Genomic DNA, 20,338 nt, shown 5'->3' with positions numbered 1-20,338 from the left:
CCCCTGCCGCATCCTCGGGGTTGATTATAAGGCCCTGCAGAAGACGACGAGCCAAAGCTTTGTCTGAGACTTTCCAAGTCTTCCACGCTCGCCTTGAGGGAGATAGAGTCAACTCGGGGTCATAGATACTTCAGTAGAGTCAGCTCGGGTTCAGAGATACTTCAGTAGAGTCAGCTCGGGTTCAGAGATACTTCAGTAGAGTCAACTCAGGTTCATAGATACTTCAGTAGAGTCAGCTCAGGTTCATAGATACTTCAGTAGAGTCAACTCAGGTTCATAGATACTACAGTAGAGTCAGCTCGGGTTCAGAGATACTTCAGCAGAGTCAACTCGGGTTCATAGATACTTCAGTAGAGTCAACTCAGGTTCATAGATACTTCAGTAGAGTCAACTCAGGTTCATAGATACTACAGTAGAGTCAGCTTGGGTTCAGAGATACTTCAGCAGAGTCAACTCGGGTTCATAGATACTTCAGTAGAGTCAACTTGTGTTCACAGATACTTCAGTAGAGTCAGCTCAGGTTCATAGATACTTCAGTAGAGTCAACTCAGGTTCATAGATACTACAGTAGAGTCAGCTCGGGTTCATAGATACTTCAACAGAGTCAGCTCGGGTTCATAGATACTTCAACAGAGTCAGCTCGGGTTCATAGATACTTCAACAGAGTCAGCTCGGGTTCATAGATACTTCAACAGAGTCAGCTCGGGTTCATAGATACTTCAACAGAGTCAGCTCGGGTTCATAGATACTTCAGTAGAGTCAACTCGGGTTCATAGATACTACAACAGAGTCAGCTCAGGTTCATAGATACTTCAGTAGAGTCAACTCGGGTTCATAGATACTTCAGTAGAGTCAACTCAGTTTCATAGATACTTCAATAGAGTCAACTCGGGTTCATAGATACTTCAATAGAGTCAGCTCGGGGTCATAGATACTTCAGTAGAGTCAGCTCAGGTTCATAGATACTTTAACAGAGTCAGCTCGGGTTCATAGATACTTCAATAGAGTCAACTCGGGTTCATAGATACTTCAACAGAGTCAGCTCGGGTTTATAGATACTTCAATAGAGTTAACTTGGGTTCATAGATACTTCAACAGAGACAGCTCGGGTTCATAGATACTTCAGTAAGTCAACTCGGGTTCACAGATACTTCAGTAGAGTCAGCTCAGGTTCATAGATACTTCAGTAGAGTCAACTCGGGTTCATAGATACTTCAACAGAGTCAACTCGGGTTCATAGATACTTCAGTAGAGTCAGCTCGGGTTCATAGATACTTCAACAGAGTCAACTCGGGTTCATAGATACTTCAGTAGAGTCAGCTCGGATTCATAGATACTTCAGTAGAGTCAGCTCAGGTTCATAGATACTTCAGTAGAGTCAACTCGGGTTCATAGATACTTCAACAGAGTCAGCTCAGGTTCACAGATACTTCAGTAGAGTCAGCTCGGGTTCATAGATACTTCAACAGAGTCAGCTCGGGTTCATAGATACTTCAACAGAGTCAGCTCGGGTTCATAGATACTTCAGTAGAGTCAGCTCAGGTTCATAGATACTTCAATAGAGTCAACTCGGGTTCATAGATACTTCAGTAGAGTCAGCTCGGGTTCATAGATACTTCAGCAGAGTCAGCTCGGGTTCATAGATACTTCAACAGAGTCAGCTCGGGTTCAAAGATACTTCAGTAGAGTCAGCTCGGGTTCATAGATACTTCAACAGAGTCAGCTCAGGTTCATAGATACTTCAGTAAGTCAACTCGGGTTCATAGATACTTCAGTAGAGTCAACTCAGGTTCATAGATACTTCAGTAGAGTCAACTCGGGTTCATAGATACTTCAACAGAGTCAACTCGGGTTCATAGATACTTCAGTAGAGTCATCTCGGGTTCTTAGATACTTCAACAGAGTCAGTCGGGTTCATAGATACTTCAATAGAGTCAACTCGGGTTCATAGATACTTCAGTAGAGTCAACTGGATTCACAGATACTTCAGTAGAGTCAGCTCAGGTTCATAGATACTTCAGTAGAGTCAACTCGGGTTCATAGATACTTCAACAGAGTCAGCTCAGGTTCATAGATACTTCAGTAGAGTCAACTCGGGTTCATAGATACTTCAATAGAGTCAACTCGGGTTCATAGATACTTCAGCAGAGTCAGCTCAGGTTCATAGATACTTCAATAGAGTCAACTCGGGTTCATAGATACTTCAGCAGAGTCAGCTCAGGTTCATAGATACTTCAATAGAGTCAACTCGGGTTCATAGATACTTCAGTAGAGTCAGCTCAGGTTCATAGATACTTCTGTAGAGTCAACTCGGGTTCATAGATACTTCAGCAGGGTCAGCTCGGGTTCATAGATACTTCAATAGAGTCAGCTCAGGTTCATAGATACTTCAGTAGAGTCAACTCGGGTTCATAGATACTTCAATAGAATCAGCTCAGGTTCATGGATACTTCAGTAAAGTCAGCTCAGGTTCATGGATACTTCAGTAAAGTCAGCTCGGGTTTAAGATACCTCACTAAGTGGAGTCTGCTGCCTACGGCAGGGGCAGCATCTCTTCGCCAAGAGTTCAGAGTCGTATCTGGGAGAACTTCTGAGAGCGAGCACCTACATGGCATCATGAACAGACTGTAACCTCATGAGGTCACAGAACACAGACCAGTGTAAGTGTAAGGCGAAGCAGAAACCTCAGTGAAGATCAGATATCAGAAAGTGCTCGTGACTGAATCATGACGTCACAGCGGAATAAGACAGTCTTGGACAGGTAAGTCAGTTAAAATGAACACGAGTGTCTCCCTAAGTATCTTTCCAGAGGAAGCTCTCAGGACACAACATGCATTGTGTGCCTCTGGTCAGAACGTGCTCCACAGCGCGAGCCAGGCAGGGGCACAGTCGGCTGCTCCCCGGGTGTGGATGCACACGGCCTGGGAGAGACACCCTGGACACACCTGCAGGTGCACACAGTCGGCTGCTCCCCGGGTGTGGATGCACACGGCCTGGGAGAGACACCCTGGACACACCTGCAGGTGCACAGTCGGCTGCTCCCCGGGTGTGGATGCACACGGCCTGGGAGAGACACCCTGGACACACCTGCAGGTGCACAGTCGGCTGCTCCCCGGGTGCGGGTGCACACGGCCTGGGAGAGACACCCTGGACACACCTGCAGGAGCACAGTCGGCTGCTTCCCGGGTGTGGATGCACACGGCCTGGGAGAGATACCCTGGACACACCTGCAGTGTCGCTCCCCCTCTTCGTGGAGGAACGACACAGGACCCTGCGCTGTTCTTTGGTCTGCTTGGCCCTTCCCGGGTTTGCTGCTGGTTCTTCCCGGGTTGGCTACTGTCCCTTCCACCTCCGTGGAAGGGCGGTTCCCCCTGCCACATTCCCCACTTCCGCAGGGGAGCGGCACACCGCCGGCCGGCTCTCTCGGGGGCTGCACAGGTGTTCCCCTTAGATGTTCCCCTTAGATGTTCCCCTTAGATGTTCCTGGTGCATGCCGTCTCTCTCCTCCTTTATAGTCCTCCTCTGCCAATCCCAACTCGGCTGCCCACACGCCGAGTACGCTGCTCTCCTCCAATCAGGAGCAAGTCCTACAGTTTATTGGTTGAACTGGAGGCAGCTGTGTAGAAGCTGTTTTCTTCTCTCCCAGCGCCATATTGTGGGAGAGCAGGTGCATAGAATAAGTCTTAATTCCAGTAACTTAGTCTAGTCCGAGCTGCTCCCCACATGCAGGAGCACAGTCGGCTGCTCCCCGGGTGCGGATGCACACGGCCTGGGAGAGACACCCTGGACACACCTGCAGGTGCACAGTCGGCTGCTCCCCGGGTGCGGATGCACACGGCCTGGGAGAGACACCCTGGACACACCTGCAGGTGCACACAGTCGGCTGCTCCCCGGGTGTGGATGCACACGGCCTGGGAGAGACACCCTGGACACACCTGCAGGTGCACAGTCGGCTGCTCCCCGGGTGTGGATGCACACGGCCTGGGAGAGACACCCTAGACACACCTGGAGGAGCACAGTCGGCTGCTCGCCGGGTGTGGATGCACACGGCCTGGGAGAGACACCCTGGAGACTCCTGCAGGTGCACAGTCGGCTGCTCCCGGGTGTGGATGCACACGGCCTGGGAGAGACACCCTGGAGACTCCTGTGAAACACTTTATCACAACATCTTCTTTCACACTCATTCACATGTATAAATATGCCATAATATTAGAAATGCAAATGTTTATGTACTAAAATGTCACAAACATTCAATTATGATTAAATAATAAACAAAAAATAATATACCATGAAATACAAGTGTGATTATGAAGAAATTTCAATTATGTAGGAAAACGCTTACAGAATAATCAATCCAAAACAGCATGTGAACCTGTATGTATAGGGTACTCCCCATATTGAAGAATATAAGCATGGGGCCGGCACTGTAGCAAAGCAGGTTAAGCCGCCGCCTGCAGTACTGGCAACCCATATGGGCACCAGTTCGAGACCCAGCTGCTCCACTTCCAATCCTGCTCTCTGCTATGGCCTGGGAAAGCAGTAGAAGATGGCCCAAGTCTTTGGGCTCCTGCACCTGCATGGGAGACCCAGAGGAGGCTCCTGGCTCCTGGCTCCTGGCTTCACAGATTGGCACAGCTCTGGCCATGGTGGCCAACTGGGGAGTGAACCAGGAGATCAAAGACCTCTCTCTTTCTGCCTCTCCTTTTCTCACTGTGTAACTCCTTCAAATAAATAAATAAATCTTAAAAAAAAGAATATAAGCATGAAAAAGACTTAAAAATATCCTAAAGTATTAACAGTGATTATCTTTATAGATCTCTGCAAGTGAGATCCCAGGGGAAAGAAGGGGCCATCAAAGAAGGAGGTACCTTTCTCTGAAGGGAGGAGAAAACTTCCACTTTGCTTATGGCCCTAATACTGACAGAGTTTGTGGACTCTAGAGGCTTCCATAGCCTTGGCAGCTCATGACAAGAGCCTCAGGTGATCACTGATGTCATAAATAAGAGTGTCAACTGTTAAATCAACAACAGGAGTCACTGTGCACCTGCTCCCCATGTAGGAGCTCTGTTCTTAATGAGTTGTACTATGTGAATTAATGGTAACACTAGTCTTCAAACAGTACTTTATACTGTGTGTGTCTGTGTGGGTGCAAACTGTTGAAATCTTTACTTAGTATAGAGTTGATCTTCTGTATATAAAGATAATTAAAAATGAATCTTAATGAAGAATAGGATGGGAATGGGAGTAGGAGATGGGATGGTTTGGGGGTGGGAGGGCAGGTTTGGGGGAAAGATCTGCTATAGTCCAAAAGTTATACTTATGAAATGTATATTTATTAAATAAAATCCCTCTATAAAAATAATAATAAAAAATAAGCAGTGATTATCTTTATATATGGTACTAGGGTGATTATTACTTCCTTAATACATCCTGTACTGATATATATATATATTTTTTGACAGGCAGAGTGGACAGTGAGAGAGAGAGAGACAGAGAGAAAGGTCTTCCTTTTGCCGTTGGTTCACCCTCCAATGGCCACTGCGGCCAGCGCGCTGCGGCCGGTGCACCGCGCTGATCCGATGGCAGGAGCCAGGTGCTTCTCCTGGTCTCCCATGGGGTGCAGGGCCCAAGCACTTGGGCCATCCTCTACTGCACTCCCTGGCCACAGCAGAGAGCTGGCCTGGAAGAGGGGCAACCGGGACAGAATCCGGCGCCCCGACCGGGACTAGAACCCGGTGTGCCGGCGCCGCTAGGTGGAGGATTAGCCTAGTGAGCCGTGGCGCCGGCCGCCTGTACTGTTATTTCTACAATGATACATATGTTACCAAAAAAATTCTTCTAGAAAAAATTCCTCATAACAGAGGACACAGTATTTTTAAAATAAAAATATTAAAAATCACTTTACTAAACCACCAAACAATACTCAGAATTTTATATTTGACCATATATGAAAAAAATGAATTTACTACATACACCAATAATATAAATGAATTTTATTTATGAATATACAGATATATGGCAAATAGGGAAAAATACACTAAAAGAATATATATTGTTATTAAAGTTTATCTCAAGAATTTAAAGATATTTTAATATTATGAAAAACACTGATGTAATAGGTGGCTTAGGTGATAAAAATATGACAAGATACCCATTCTTTTCCATCTAGCTTTTAGCTTCCAACAAGAATACAATGTTCTCTTATCCTAAAAGAGAGCATATGTTTAAAACTAACAATTAACTGCATATCTAATTAAGAAATATCAAAAATATTTGTCACATTTTGTTTGTATTTAACACAAAGTGAAATAGAAATACATAATAAAAACATCTTTGCAGCTATGATTTTAGATTTAGAAACAACAAATAGGCCACCTAAGGCTATCAGAACAAAGACAGCTCACCAGAAGATAAACACCGTAAAAATTCACAGCACTGTACAGAGATCCCATTCCAGTAACACGCAAGTGAGACCTTGGGAAAGAATTAAGTCAGTTCATAGTCAGGGCTTCTAAGGCCCAGAGGAAAACGGGAACGAATTACAAGGGAAGACCCGAGAACCCCGGCATCACGGAGAGAGGGCGGGTTCCTCGACGGGACAGCGAGCAGCTGGAACCCAGGCCGGAGAAGCTGGTTCTGGACGTGGCCAGCGCAGCCCGAAGCGCTGAGAGATGTTTCCCTTCTGTGGCCCACTGCATGGGCACTGAGAGTTCTGAACGTGAAAAAAGAGGCAAGAAGAGGGGAAAATGGAACTCAATGCACACTGATTCACACGCTTTCACTACCACCAGCAGAGGGGAACAGAGAACACAGCAGCCAGCGGCCAGCGGCCAGTGCCCAGTGCCGGCAGCCGCCGCGCTCGGGGCCAGACGGTGACCTGTGTGCTGGAGACGAATCTCGCCAGGCTCCAAGGCCGGCAGAGGGAGGAGGAGGAATGGCACCTAGAAAGGGGGTACTTTTACAGAGAGAGATAAATACAAAACGCACACCCCAGAAATTGCGTGTGTGAAGACACATGGCGCTGATGTGCGCTGTAGAAAGTCAATCACAAGTCACTATTCTAAAAAACAGAAAATTCCTCTTAAAAATCCAGACCCCTCACGTCTTCTGAAAAACCAGACCCATGACCAACTGCGTCCCTACCCCACGTCAGAACCCTCGACATGCTGCATTGCCCACAGCATCTCTCCCTCCCCGCCTCCTCGCACCCAGTCCACTGCAGCCATTTAAGTCATCTTTCTGGTCCCGGGGGCATGCGGCTCTTCAGCTCCACACGATGGAGAGGGGTGGGCTCCCAGCAGAGACCAAGAGCGGCCAGGATCAGGTTGGTTTTCAGAAGATCCGGCAGGCAGCCGGGTGAAGGGCAGGAGAGGGCAGTGGGATCAGTGAGCCCCACAAAAGCCTGCAGCACTAAAGGTTGTAAAAATGGGGCCTCCACCATCGACGGGGTTACCTCCCACAGACAACTGAAACTGGAGTTAGGCACCTGCAAAAGACAACGCAACAGGTGAGAGGCTGCAAACCAAGGCCGCGTGCAGACGGCGGAAAGGAAGGTGTGGATCCGAGAGCTTCTGCGAGGGGAACAGCTCCCACTCTGCGTTAGCAGCGCTGCACAGGCGACAGGGAAAAGCCGGGCACAGGACAGCAGAGTCACCTGCCGAAGCCCCGGCCAGTGCTGGCATCAAAAGCTAAGGAGACAGCAGGAGAGACAAGCTGGAGGCAAATCAGGAATCCAGCTTAGAAAATGCTGGAGAGAGCTCACCTCTGGGGACAGTGTCTGGGCTGGTGGGCACCATGTCCCTGGGGACAGTGCCTGGGCTGGTGGGCACCATGTCCCCAGGGACAGTGTCCGGGCTGGTGGGCACCATGTCCCCGGGGACAGTGTCCGGGCTGGTGGGCACCATGTCCCCGGGGACAGTGTCTGTGCTGGTGGGCACCATGTCCCCGGGGACAGTGTCTGGGCTGGTGGGCACCATGTCCCCGGGGACAGTGTCTGGGCTGGTGGGCACCATGTCCCTCGGGACAGTGTCTGTGCTGGTGGGCACCATGTCCCCGGGGACAGTGTCTGGGCTGGTGGGCACCATGTCCCCGGGGACAGTGTCTGGGCTGGTGGGCACCATGTCCCTCGGGACAGTGTCTGTGCTGGTGGGCACCATGTCCCCGGGGACAGTGTCTGGGCTGGTGGGCACCATGTCCCCGGGGACAGTGTCTGGGCTGGTGGGCACCATGTCCCCGGGGACAGTGTCTGGGCTGGTGGGCACCATGTCCCCGGGGACAGTGTCTGTGCTGGTGGGCACCATGTCCCCGGGGACAGTGTCTGGGCTGGTGGGCACCATGTCCCCGGGGACAGTGTCTGGGCTGGTGGGCACCATGTCCCCATCCCAGACCAGAGGGCCTGGATCTGAGCCCGGCTCCAGCTCCCTGCTCACGTGCACCAAGTGGTCAGGTCCCCGACACCCCCATGGGACCTGCACTGAGCTCCGGGTTCCTGCCTTGGGCGTCGGTCCAGCCCCCGCCACTGCAGGCAGCGAGCGAGCAGATGCCAGCTCTGTCTCTTTCTGTCTCTCAAATTAAAACAAACTAGCAAACAGAAACCAGGTTATCGCCAACTATAACACAGTGATGATTTTCTTAACAGTTGGGTCATCGATGCAAATGAAAAAAGGATAGGTAGGATTACAGAAGACAACTTTATAGACTGAAGGCCAACACAACTACAATTAAAATGGAATATCATAAAACTAAGTGAAATAGTGTAACAAAGATTACAGAGAGCCAATATGTATGAAGAGCATAATTATATGTAAGAGCATAATTCATATGTAAAAGCATAATTATAATATATATAAAAACAAGGCAATAATGTGAAAGACATGCATCTATACCTACTGTACTTCAGTTAAGGATTTAAGATGGCTTATAACAAAATAAATGCTTAGTGTAATAATAAAGTGTAAATAATAATAATTAAGCATAAAAATCTTTTTAAAAATGAGCACCAGGAAAAATCAGGCTCCCAAATATGCAGATGTACGAGTTTCCAGAGACAATGTTGCTGTTGACAACAAAGTGAGATTCAAACAAATCGCACGACTTCCTGTCCATGAGGAGAAAACACCACATCTCAGTTAACAAGGACATGTCTGCATTCCTCTCAGGGTATTCTTTGAAAAAGCACCGTTTTATCCGACGACACTTGGGGTATTATCACGACAAACAGCAAAGTAGCTCCTGAAGAACACGACTTCTACAGGAGCCGTGAGGAAGACAGCCCAGGGGCAGAGAGGGCTGCAAGGAGTGAGGCGCACTGATTTCTGAGGGTCCGTCCTGACCCACAGAAAGAACGGACACAATTCAGGGGAAGAGATGGACCACACAGCTTCTAACTACAGCCGGTGGGCTCTGGCAGAGTTAGAGGAGGTGAGAACAGGCGGGGTGAGGTAGAAATCTCCACACTCCGTGCCAGTGGCTGGAGTGGGCCTACCAGGCTGTGCCAAGTGCACAAACGGCTGACACCCTTTGACAAAAACGAAGGCCTCCCTCACCGGCACAGCAGAGGGCTCCAGTAATAAAAGACCTTGGGTAAAATGAAAAAGCACACAGCCAACAGTGCACTCACACGTATGTAGAGAAACGCCAATCGAGACAGTACCATTTAGCACCTGTAAGCTAAGCAAAGAACAGCTTTAAAAATTCAATACTGTGCAGATTTTAAAAGTTTTCAAAAATGTTTTACAAAGAACTCAGATACCCCAGAATAAGGGAGGTAGTTAAATAAACTGTGATATATTATGTATCTGTGCAAATAAGTGATTGTGCATGATAAATGTGAACAAATACAGTAATATGCTTACGAAACAACTAGGTATAAAAGTGTGTATAAAGTATCCGTACTCTGATCACCACTGTACAAAACAACTAGGTATAAAAGTGTGTGTACAAAGTATCCATACTCTGATCACCATTGTACAAAACAACTAGGTATAAAAGTGTGTGTACAAAGTGTCTGTACTCTGATCACCACTGTACAAAACAACTAGGTATAAAAGTGTACAAAGTGTCCGTACTCTGATCATCACTGTATGAAAGCACCAGCTGGACCACCAAGCAGATCAGCAGAAACCCACCCCTCAACGAGCTCCACCCAGCCAGCCCAGGGACAGCCCAGGAGCTGCAGGCAGGAGCTGCGCCTTCAGGGTTCACCCTGGACCCCTGTCTGCACTGTTCTACCCCTGGCTGCCCGCTCAGGGCCAAGCCATCCCGCTCTGATGTTCTCTCCTCTTTAATTCTCAGACACCGTGAGGTAGGAATTGGGAAGGCCATCATTGACAAACATTGGAGGTTACAAACTAAGGCCCGACAGTCGCAGCCCCTGCAGGTCTCCGAGCTGGAGCTGGACCAGCCACTTCTTACTTCCGAGCCACATCTCCAGGTCTGCCTGGGCAGGGCTTCCTGGCTGCGGGAGCAGAGGCAGAGCCCAAAGGCCTGGAGTCCGCACGGCCAGCCACAGGCGCTCCTGGTCGCTCGAGGCCCTGTGGACGCTCGGTAGCAGAAGCTGCATTGTCTAAAAAGAAGAAGGAAGTGATGAGCTTTCCCCCTGGCACCCCTGTTATCTACTTTCTGCGGGGAGCATCACCAGCCAGCCTTGCCTTCCCACACCCTGGACTGTAGACTCCACGTCTCCTGGATCACACATACACAGGCAGACCTCCATGCCCACAGGTTTTCCATCTGTGGCTTCAACCACCTGCAGGTCGAAAGTCCTGGACAGAAAAGTTCTCTGACACTAATCCTTACACAAGACGCGACAACGTCTCCCATTGTATCCGTTACACTGTACGGTCACAGCATTTTCACTGTGCTAGGCACTGTAAGTCATGTAGCCATGATTAAACGTCCAAGGGAGGATGAGCATGGGTTTTATGCAAACACTATGCCACTGTATGATACGAATTTGGGTGTCCTCGAGGGATGGGCGGGGGTCCCGGAACCAGTCGAAGGCTCCTGAAGGTATGGACACCTTCGCTGCAGCAGCAAGCACAGTTAGGGGAGGCTCACTGGCAAGCCGGACGACAGGCTCAGGGTCGCTGCCACCGTCCACAGCTCCCAAGACAGCCTGTGAGACCGCCAGGTGCAGATGCCTCCCTCCCTTCACAGCCACACAGCCTGCCACTAGGCAGTCACGGCAGAAAATTCTCGAAGTCTGCAACCCCTGACTATGGGAATGCTGCTTTCTCAACAGCAATCCCAAGCCCTACTCCTGCCACTGATTTTCAGCTCCAAGCCAACATGGCAGCTTAAGTAATCTGCATGCATTTTCATTCAAGGGACACCAAACCACATCATGCAGGCCTGAAAAGATGCAGAGGGTCGGCACTGTTGCACAGTGGGTTAAAGCCCTGGCCTGCAGTGCCGGCATCCCATATGGGTGCCAGTTCTAGTCCTGGCTGCTCCAGTTCTGATCCAGCTCTCTGCTATGGCCTGGGGAAGCAGTAGAAGATGGCCCAAGTCCTTGGGCCACTGCACCCATGTGGGAGACCCAGAAGAAGCTCCTGGCTCCTGGCTCTTGGCTCCTGGCTTCGGATCAGCGCAGCTCTGGCCATTGCAGCCATCTGGGGAGTGAACCAGCGGGTGGAGGACCTCTCTCTCTCTCTGTCTCTCTCTGTGTAACTCTTTCAAATAAATGAAATAAATCTTAAAAAAAAAAAAAAAAAAAAACGATGGCAGAAAGCCCCTGCAGCACTAGGGAAGTTATTCATGATGTTACATAAAGTGAAAACTGAAGATGCTAATAATGCTCAGACCACAACTGGATCAGTAGTTTGCCTAATACAGTATTGAAGGGCCTAGAATAAAACAGTAATGATTACTGTGCAGTAGAGTGGAATGATACACAATTGCTGTTTCAAGCCTCTGTTTTTCAGCTTTCTTCTGTAATGTGGTTAAAAATTAAAGAATGAAAATTAAATTATTGAGGTCGGCGCTGTGGTGTAGTGGGTAAAGACACCGCCTGCAGTGCCAGCATCCCATATGGGCACCAGTTCAAGTCCCAGCTGCTCCACTTCCAATCCAGCTCTCTACTAATGCCTGAGAAGGCAGCAGGAGATGACCCAAATGCTTGGGCCCCTGCGCCCACATGGGAGACCCAGATGAAGCTCCTGGCTTCCATCTGGCCCAGCCCTGACCACTGTGACCATCGGGGAGTGAACCAGCAGAGAGAAGACTTCTCTCTCTCTGTCTCTGCCTCTGCCTCTCTCTCTGTAATGCTGCCTTTCAAATGAACAAATAAATCTTTAAAGAAAAAAAAAAAAAAAAGACTGTTCTCCTTCCTGACCCCCTCCTACCAAGGAGCTACACTGTTCAAATGCTGGGGTAGACGCAAGGCTGGAATGCTGACAGTCAACCCCTCCCCTTCCTTCCCTTGGCCAGGACCGCAGCTCTGTCATCTTCAAATGTGACATCCTAAGCTTTCCCGGAAGCAGGGCTGCAGTTAACATCTGAGGCCTTGCTCCGCAGTCTCGCTTCCCGGAAGAGCCTCACAGGTTCATGCGACTGACAGCGCTCCACCACCCCCACCCCAGAGGCCTACCCGACCACCCCCCAGAGCCCTACCCGACCACCCCCAGAGGCCTACCCGACCACCCCCCAGAGGCCCACCCGATCACCCCCCAGAGGCCCACCCGACCACCCCCTAGAGGCCCACCAGACCACCCCCCAGAGCCCTACCCGACCACCCCCTAGAGCCCTACCCAACCACCCCTAGAGGCCCACCCGACCACCCCTCAGAGGCCTACCCGATCACCCCCCAGAGGCCTACCCGACCACCCCCCAGAGCCCTACCCGACCACCTCCCAGAGGCCCACCCGACCACCCCCCAGAGGCCTACCTTTCCTCCCAGAGGCCCACCCGACCACCCCCAGAGGCCTACCCGACCACCCCCCAGAGGCCCACCCGACCACCCCCCAGAGGCCCACCTGAACCCCCCCCAGAGGCCCACCCGACCACCCCCCAGAGGCCTACCCGATCACCCCCCAGAGGCCCACCCGACCACCCCCCAGAGGCCTACCTTTCCTCCCAGAGGCCCACCCGACCACCCCCAGAGGCCTACCCGACCACTCCCCAGAGGCCCACCCGACCACCCCCCAGAGGCCTACCTGAACCCCCCCCAGAGGCCCACCCGACCCCCCCCAGAGGCCTACCTTTCCTCCCAGAAGCCCACCCAACCACCCCCAGAGGCCTACCCGACCACCCCCCAGAGGCCCACCCGACCACCCCCCAGAGGCCTACCTTTCCTCCCAGAGGCCCACCCGACCACCCCCAGAGGCCTACCCGACCACTCCCCAGAGGCCCACCCGACCACCCCCCAGAGGCCTACCTGAACCCCCCCCAGAGGCCCACCCGACCACCCCCCAGAGGCCTACCCGACCACCCCCCAGAGGCCCACCCGACCACCCCCCAGAGGCCTACCTTTCCTCCCAGAGGCCCACCCGACCACCCCCAGAGGCCTACCCGACCACCCCCCAGAGGCCCACCCGACCACCCCCCAGAGGCCTACCTGAACCCCCCCCAGAGGCCCACCCGACCACCCCCAGAGGCCTACCCGACCACCCCCCAGAGGCCCACCCGTCCACCCCCCAGAGGCCTACCTGAACCCCCCCCGAGGCCCACCCGACCCCCGCCAGAGGCCTACCTTTCCTCCCAGAGGCCCACCCGACCACCCCCAGAGGCCTACCCGACCACCCCCCAGAGGCCCACCCGACCACCCCCCAGAGGCCTACCTGAACCCCCCCCAGAGGCCCACCCGACCACCCCCAGAGGCCTACCCGACCACCCCCCAGAGGCCCACCCGACCACCCCCAGAGGCCCACCCGACCACCCCCAGAGGCCTACCCGACCCCCCCCAGAGGCCTACCTTTCCTCCCAGGCACCTGGTGCAGCTTCATGTGCTTGTAGGCGGCGATGATCTGAAAGTTGACGGCGCTGGGAACACTCAGCCCCTGGTCCTGCAGCAGCTTCAAGGACGTGGCGTGAATGAGCTGATGGGACCGCCTGCAGGACAGCAGCCTGCACTCGCCCCTGACGAAGGACTTGCACACGTGGAACTTGTTGCACTTGTCCTTGAGGTTGCAGTAGCCATAGAGGGCGTCGCCACCCTTGTTGTAGAGCAGACAGACCTGGGACAGACCCGAGGCAAGGCTTGAGAGCCTGATCTTCCCTCTGTCTCTAGGCCGATGCACTACAGCCTCCCCGGCTGAACTGGAGATGGCGCGCATCTGGGACCAGCACTGGGCGCAACAGAGCCAGCATGCTCTCAGTGCTGGTGGCTAATGACTCCCAGCTGTCTCCCCTGGCCCTCCAGCCGACCTAGGCCTCCCCCAAAGCCCGTGGCCGGGAGTGCCGGGCACGGAGCAGACTCCCGCCCTCAAGCAGTGTGCTCTCCATGAACAAAGTCCAGTCCAGACTTTCCCTAGAGGTATGATGCGTCCCCTCCTCCTCCACTGGGTTTTCCTCCCTCAGCAAGCCACGTGAACCTGAGCCCTACTCAGGCCCTCCTTCCAGGGAAACCAACCCCAGCAGGTCGCAGGGACACAGGATTACGATCCAAGACGCAGAGTGCCAGCGGGTCAAGCCTCCATCAGCAACACTGACGCCCCCCATCGGACTGCCAGCTCTGCTTCAAAGCCACTCCCCACTAATATGCCCGGGAAGGCAACGGAAGATGGCCCCAGGGACTGGGCTCCAGAGACCAGGTTGGAGCTCCTGGCTCCTGCTTGGGCCAGACCTGGCTATTGCAGACATCTGGAGAGTGAAAACCAGAGTCTGGAAATCAGTTAAGCAAGCAGGCCTTTTAAAAAAATAAAGAAAAAATGACATGGGACAACTAGTGTAAACTGGGTGTGCCCCCAGGCAGACCAGACCACACTGGTGGGGGGACCTCTGCCAAGGCGCCAGAGGCAGGCACTGCGGGGTGCTGGGCTGAGCTGCGCTCGGGACACGCGTACCCCACATCAGGGTGCCTGCTGCCGTCTAAGCTGCTCCACTTCCAACCCAGCTTCTCCCCAACACATCCTGGGAAGTAGCAGAGGATGGCCCAAGTGCTTGGGACCCTGCCACTCATGTGGGAGACCCAGATGCAATTCCAGGCTCCAGACATTTGGGGAGTAAACCAGTGGATGCAAGATTTCTCTCTCTCTCTCTGCATGCATGTATGTGTGTGTGTGTGTGTGAGAGAGAGAGAGAGAGAGAAAGAGAGAAATAAAGAGAAAAAGAGAGAGAGCGAGACAGACTGACTCTGTCTTTCAAGTTGATGACAATAAATAATTCGGGGCTGGTTTTGTGGCACAGCGGGCAAAGCCACTGCCTGCAAGGCCAGTATCCCACACGGGCACTGTTCCAGGGCCCTGCTGCTCTACATCCCATCCAGCTCCCTGCTGTGGCCTGGGAAAGCAGCAGCAGAAGGTCCCAGTGCTTGGGCCCCTGCACCCGTGTGGGAGACCCGGACTGACCCTGTTTCAGTCTGGCCCAGCTCTGAAAATTACAGGCATTTTGGGGACCAAAGTAGCAGATGGAAGACTGCTCCCTATCTCCCTCTCTCTGTGTAACTCTGCCTTTTAAATAAATAAAATCTTTTAAAAAGGGGGAGGGGCGCACCGTGGAGCACCTGGTTAATCCTCCGCTTGTGGCACCGGAATCCCATATAGGCACCAGATTCCGTCCTGGTTGCCCCCTTCCTGTCCAGCTCTCTGCTGTGGCCTGGGAGTGTAGTGGAGGATGGCCCAGGTGCTTGGGCCCTGCACCCCATGGGAGACCAGGAGGAAGCATCTGGCTCCTGGCTTCAGATTGGCGCAGCGCACTGGCTGTAGCAGCCATTAGGGGAGTGAGTGAACCAATGGAAGGAAGACCTTTCTCTCTGTCTCTCTCACTGTCTAACTCTGTCAAATTAAAAAAAAAAAAAAAAAAAAAGTCAGATTTCCCAGGAAATCCCTCATTTCTAGGCAAATAAAGATGGCTAGTCACCCTATCAATGTACCACATATATTAAAAAAAAAAAAAAACTTAAAATCTAACCTGGATTTGATCAAAATCAAACTTCCAGATCTGTCAGTTTATGGTAATTCAAAGGACAGAGGGACATGTTCAATGACATGGCAGGAATGCAATCAGCCCATTCTGAATGTGGGAAATTGGGGCATGCATTTGGAGCAGCAGACCACATGTCATAGGGCTGTCCACAGTCCCCGCCAGTGCTAGACCCAGGGCCTCTCCACTTCCTGTCCAGCTCCCTGCTCATGGCCCCTTGGGAGCAGCAGACCACATGTCACAGGGCTGTCTACTGTCCCCGCCAGTGCTAGACCCAGGGCCTCTCCACTTCCTGTCCAGCTCCCTGCTCATGCCCCCTGGGAGCAGCAGTGATGGCTCCAGTACTGGGGTCCCCGGCACCCATGTGGAGCCTTGGACTGAGCTCCAGGTTCCAGGTCCCCCCCCCAGCTGCTGTGGGCATTTCGGGGGTGAGCCAGTGGATACAAAGTCTTCCTGTGTCTCTCTCTGCCTTGCAAATGATTAAAATAAAGAAATGGAGGCCGGCGCTGTGGCTCACTAGGCTAATCCTCCGCCTAGCGGCGCCGGCACACCGGGTTCTAGTCCCGGTTGGGGCGCCAGATTCTGTCCTGGTTGCCCCTCTTCCAGGCCAGCTCTCTGCTGTGGCCAGGGAGTGCAGTGGAGGATGGCCCAGGTGCTTGGGCCCTGCACCCCATGGGAGACCAGAAAAAGCACCTGGCTCCTGGCTCCTGCCATCGGATCAGCGCGGTGCGCCGGCCGCAGTGCGCCGGCCGCGGCAGCCATTGGAGGGTGAACCAACGGCAAAGGAAGACCTTTCTCTCTGTCTCTCTCTCTCACTGTCCACTCTGCCTGTCAAAAAAAAGAAAAAAAAAGAAATGGAACCGGGATGCGAGAAATTCTAATGGCCGCAGCAATCTGCTTTGAAACCAAACAGCATCCTGTCTGCAGCGCGCAGTTTTCTGAAATGAATTCACAGTTTTCCTGCCGTACACCCTCCTCAGAGTTCTTATAAAGCAGCTCAGGGGGCCGGCGCTGCGGCACAGCTGGTTAACGCCCTGGCCTGAAGCGCCAGCATCCCATATGGGCGCCGGATCTAGTCCCGGCTGCTCCTCTTCCGATCCAGCTCCCTGCTGTGGCCTGGGAAGGCAGTGGAAGATGGCCCAGGTCCTTGGGCCCCTGCACCCGCGTGGGAGACCCGGAGGAAGCTCCTGGCTCCTGGCTTCGGATTGGCGCAGCTCCGGCCGCTGCGGCCATCTGGGGAGTGAACCAGCGGATGGAAGACCTCTCTCTGTCTCTCCCGCTCTCTGTCACTCTGCCTTTCAAATAAATCAATCATTGTTAAAAAGTAGGCGGGTGCGGGAATACTGGTAGCGAATGGGAGCACGAGGGTGACTCCTGGTGACTCACCTCGGGTGACAGGCTGGGGTCGTTCTGCAAAAGCAGGATCCGGAGCTGGGCTTCATTCAGGCCGAAGAGCCCGTGGTGCTTCAGGACCCGGATGTTGACAGGCGTGTGGATGTCATGGGAAAGGGTGCAGGTGGACCTAGGAGAGCAGGGAGCTCCGCTGAGAAGCCAGGGCGGCGCTCAACTCCCAGGGACCCAGGGGCTCCGCAGCCTAGCAGCACGGCCAGCTGAGTGGGGCGGGGCCGTGTCCATCCTCAGAGCCGAGCCGCGCCCCTGGCTCTCCCCAGCCACCTGCCCCGCCTGGGGGGCCTCCGCCCAAACAGTCCCCAACCTCAAAAGCAAGCCCCCCCACGGCCTGCCCGCCTGGACGGGGCCTCACGGGGCGGCCTCCAACGCCGCTTTCCGGGGAACGGGGTGGCCGGGCACCAACGACAGTCTCTGGCGCCCTGCGCTCCGGGGCAGGGGAGGCAGGGGCCCCCTGCGGGAGGAGCCTGGGCCGCGGGGCCTCGCCGGGGCTGGCCTTCGCCCCTCCGGAGGGCTCCTCAGCCCCGCGCCCCCGCCGCGGCCTGCGCCCCGCGCGCCGCCGCCTCACCAGCAGTCGCGGTTGGGGCACTTGCCCAGCATGTGCCGGCGGCAGAAGTGCAGCTGGTCGCAGGCCTGGCACTCGCCGCGCTGGTAGCGGGCGCACAGGCGCGCCGAGGACACGGCCACCACCCTGCAGGCCGAGGCGCCGCCGCCGCCGCCCGCGCCCGCCGCGCCGGCCGCCACCTCGGCCTCGGCGTCCCAGGGGCCGTCGCCCAGCTCCACCTCCTGCAGCAGGAAGCGGTCGGGCCCGGCGCGCTGCAGCACGTCCCGCAGCTTCTCCTCCGACAGGTCCACGTGGCCGCGCAGGTCCCGCAGGAACATGCGGCCGCCGTGGGCGCACAGCACCTTGGTGAGGAACGAGCACACGGTGGGCTCCGCCATGGCCGGCGGCCGCGCGGGCTGGTGCGCGCCGCGCGCTCCCCGGGGCCGGCCAGACTCCGCCCAGTCGCGTCCACGGCTCGGCGTCCACCTCCCGGCCAGCTGAAGGAGGCCCGGGCGCGGGTTCCCGCGGTTGGTGAGCGCCGGCTGTGTGCCACGGAGCTGAGCCCGTGCCTGCGAGGGCTCGGGGGTCCCAGCAGACACGCGGGCGGAGGAGACCGTCCGTTAGTACTGGACAGGGCCGCAAGGAAGATGGGAGAGGGCAGTGGCGGGAGTGACCGGCTGGGCGGGCTCTGAGGAGGCAGCCCCTGGCCCCCTGCGCTGAGCCCGGGGGATGCGCTTGACCTGGGAAACACACAGCCTGGATTCCAAGATTTAGAATGGAAAACAAATGCAAAATTTCTCAGTGTTCGTATGAATCACATTCAACTGATAGTGGGGTATACTCGGTTCAATAAAATGTTAACACGATTTCGTCTGTTTGGGTTGCTTTTCTAGAAATTTCCAATTGCCCATGGGGCTCACTTTCTGTTTCCCTTGGACAGCGCCGACCCAGCCCTGTGCATTCCGTAAGCGTCCGTTCCTTTTGCCCGGCACTGTGCTCACTGAGTGACCGGTTATCAGCCAAGTGCTAGTGCGGTGGCAGAGTACAGACAGCGAGACAGCTGAGGGGCTGCACCAGCCCGCTGCTCTCTGCCAAGGTGCTTAAATTAGTATCACGTGGTGCAAAGAAGCCATTATGCTTTGTGTGCCACGCTAAGGAATTTGGAGTTTGGAGGAGGGAAGGTGGAATACCACCAGGGAATGGATGACACAGGCAAGTGTATTTCAGAATTTTAATTAGCAAAGGCAGATTTCTGTCGGTTAAAAAAAAATGGAAAAGTCCAGGGACTTTAAGCTACTTTCACAGTGAGCTATCCACAGGTAAGGAAATGCTGAGATGGCATTAGAGGAAGACCCGGGATTGAGGCTGAAGTGCTGTCATACGGGAGAGCCGAGCCTGCCGCGTGGGGGGAGGGCGTGCATTTTCACCTGCTCCGCCCAGCACACCCATGAGCTGCAGGTCACAGGCAGCCCCACAGGGGCAGGGGAACGGCAACCCCGCGGGTGAGGTCTGCACAGCTGGGGAGCACGGAACACAGTGGGAGTCGCAACCTCAGGCAGCAAGGAGACACCCTCGGTCCCACAAGAGGGGAGGGCAGAGGGGACAGAAGGCTGCTTTCATCAGTTTGCCCTCAAGTCCAAGCCTGAGTGAGGGAGTCATTGAGACGCTGGCAAAGGGCTTGGCAAAGCCAGCTGTGGGGTTGGGCACACACCCAGAGCAGACTGGCAGTGCAGACCTGGCCAAGGCTGGAGCACTCCGTCTGCCGTGCTCCCTAAAAGCATTCAACGTACAGGAACAGAACTGGAGGGATCCACTGTTCAGCTTTCAAAGATGGATTTACTTATCTGAGAGGCAGAGTTAGAGAGAAAGATTTTCCCATCCACTGGTTCACTCCCCAGATGGCCACAACAGCTGGAGCTGAGCCGATCTGAAGCCAGGAGCCAGGAGCTTCTTCCAGGTCTCCCATGTGGGTGCAGAGAACCAAGGACTTGGGCCATCTTCTGATGCTTTCCCAGGCCATAGCAGAGCTGGATCGGAAGTGGAGCAGCTGGGAGACTAACCAGTGCCTGTGGGGGATGCCTGAGCTGCAGGCGGCGGCTTTATCCACTTTGCCACAGCTCCGGCCCCTGCTGTTTCTTTTCCATTCCCTCGTGAGCTGCCCGGTCTCTAATACCTCACTCCGCACCTCCCAATACTCTGCTCTGGGATCTCTCGCTGGTCCCCCTCTACCCCACTTCCCTGTGAACGGTCTTTATCTCCGCGACCTCTGCTGAGAGGTCAGGCTCCCTGCCAGGCGTCACACCAGGC

The 20,338-nt window shown here is 54.1% G+C and overlaps 1 protein-coding gene across 3 annotated transcripts; it reads right to left on the bottom strand.

Annotated features, from left to right (window-relative positions):
• Nucleotides 1–5,978: 5,978 nt before the first annotated feature.
• ZC3HAV1L (ZC3HAV1 like) lies at nucleotides 5,979–18,562 on the bottom strand. Of its 3 annotated transcripts, none has more exons than XM_070071442.2 (4): nucleotides 18,056–18,562; nucleotides 17,467–17,602; nucleotides 13,913–14,174; nucleotides 5,979–6,712 (listed from the first exon to the last, which is right to left on the bottom strand). In XM_070071442.2, exons 1-4 carry the CDS (start codon nucleotides 18,427–18,429, stop codon nucleotides 6,540–6,542), a joined length of 945 nt encoding a protein of 314 aa, XP_069927543.2. In that variant the 5' UTR covers nucleotides 18,430–18,562; the 3' UTR covers nucleotides 5,979–6,539. The 3 variants fall into 3 exon arrangements, with proteins under 3 accessions (XP_069927543.2, XP_089185814.1, XP_069927544.2); XM_089329688.1 differs by lacking the exon at nucleotides 5,979–6,712 and adding an exon at nucleotides 7,350–7,486 and having other exon boundaries at nucleotides 18,056–18,535; XM_070071443.2 differs by lacking the exon at nucleotides 5,979–6,712 and adding an exon at nucleotides 8,672–10,564 and having other exon boundaries at nucleotides 18,056–18,525.
• Nucleotides 18,563–20,338: the final 1,776 nt, after the last annotated feature.

The sequence above is a fragment of the Oryctolagus cuniculus genome, chromosome 3 (genome assembly GCF_051225735.1).
Source record: "Oryctolagus cuniculus isolate XC-2025 breed Fujian yellow rabbit chromosome 3, ASM5122573v1, whole genome shotgun sequence".
NCBI lineage: Eukaryota > Metazoa > Chordata > Mammalia > Lagomorpha > Leporidae > Oryctolagus > Oryctolagus cuniculus.
Note: the sequence above shows the minus strand (reverse complement) of the source record. Positions and strands in the feature narration are given on the sequence as shown.

What these genes read in the sequence shown, in the direction of transcription:
- ZC3HAV1L (XM_070071442.2), bottom strand. Translation starts at nt 18,429, where the DNA reads ATGGCGGAGCCCACCGTGTGCTCGTTCCTCACCAAGGTGCTGTGCGCC. An exon ending in ACCCCAGCCTGTCACCCGAG is followed by an intron (nt 14,175 to 17,466) that starts GTGAGTCACCAG and finishes GGTCTGTCCCAG; the next exon opens with GTCTGTCTGCTCTACAACAA. An exon ending in CCAGGTGCCTGGGAGGAAAG is followed by an intron (nt 6,713 to 13,912) that starts GTAGGCCTCTGG and finishes TTTCACGTTCAG; the next exon opens with AACTCTCAGTGCCCATGCAG.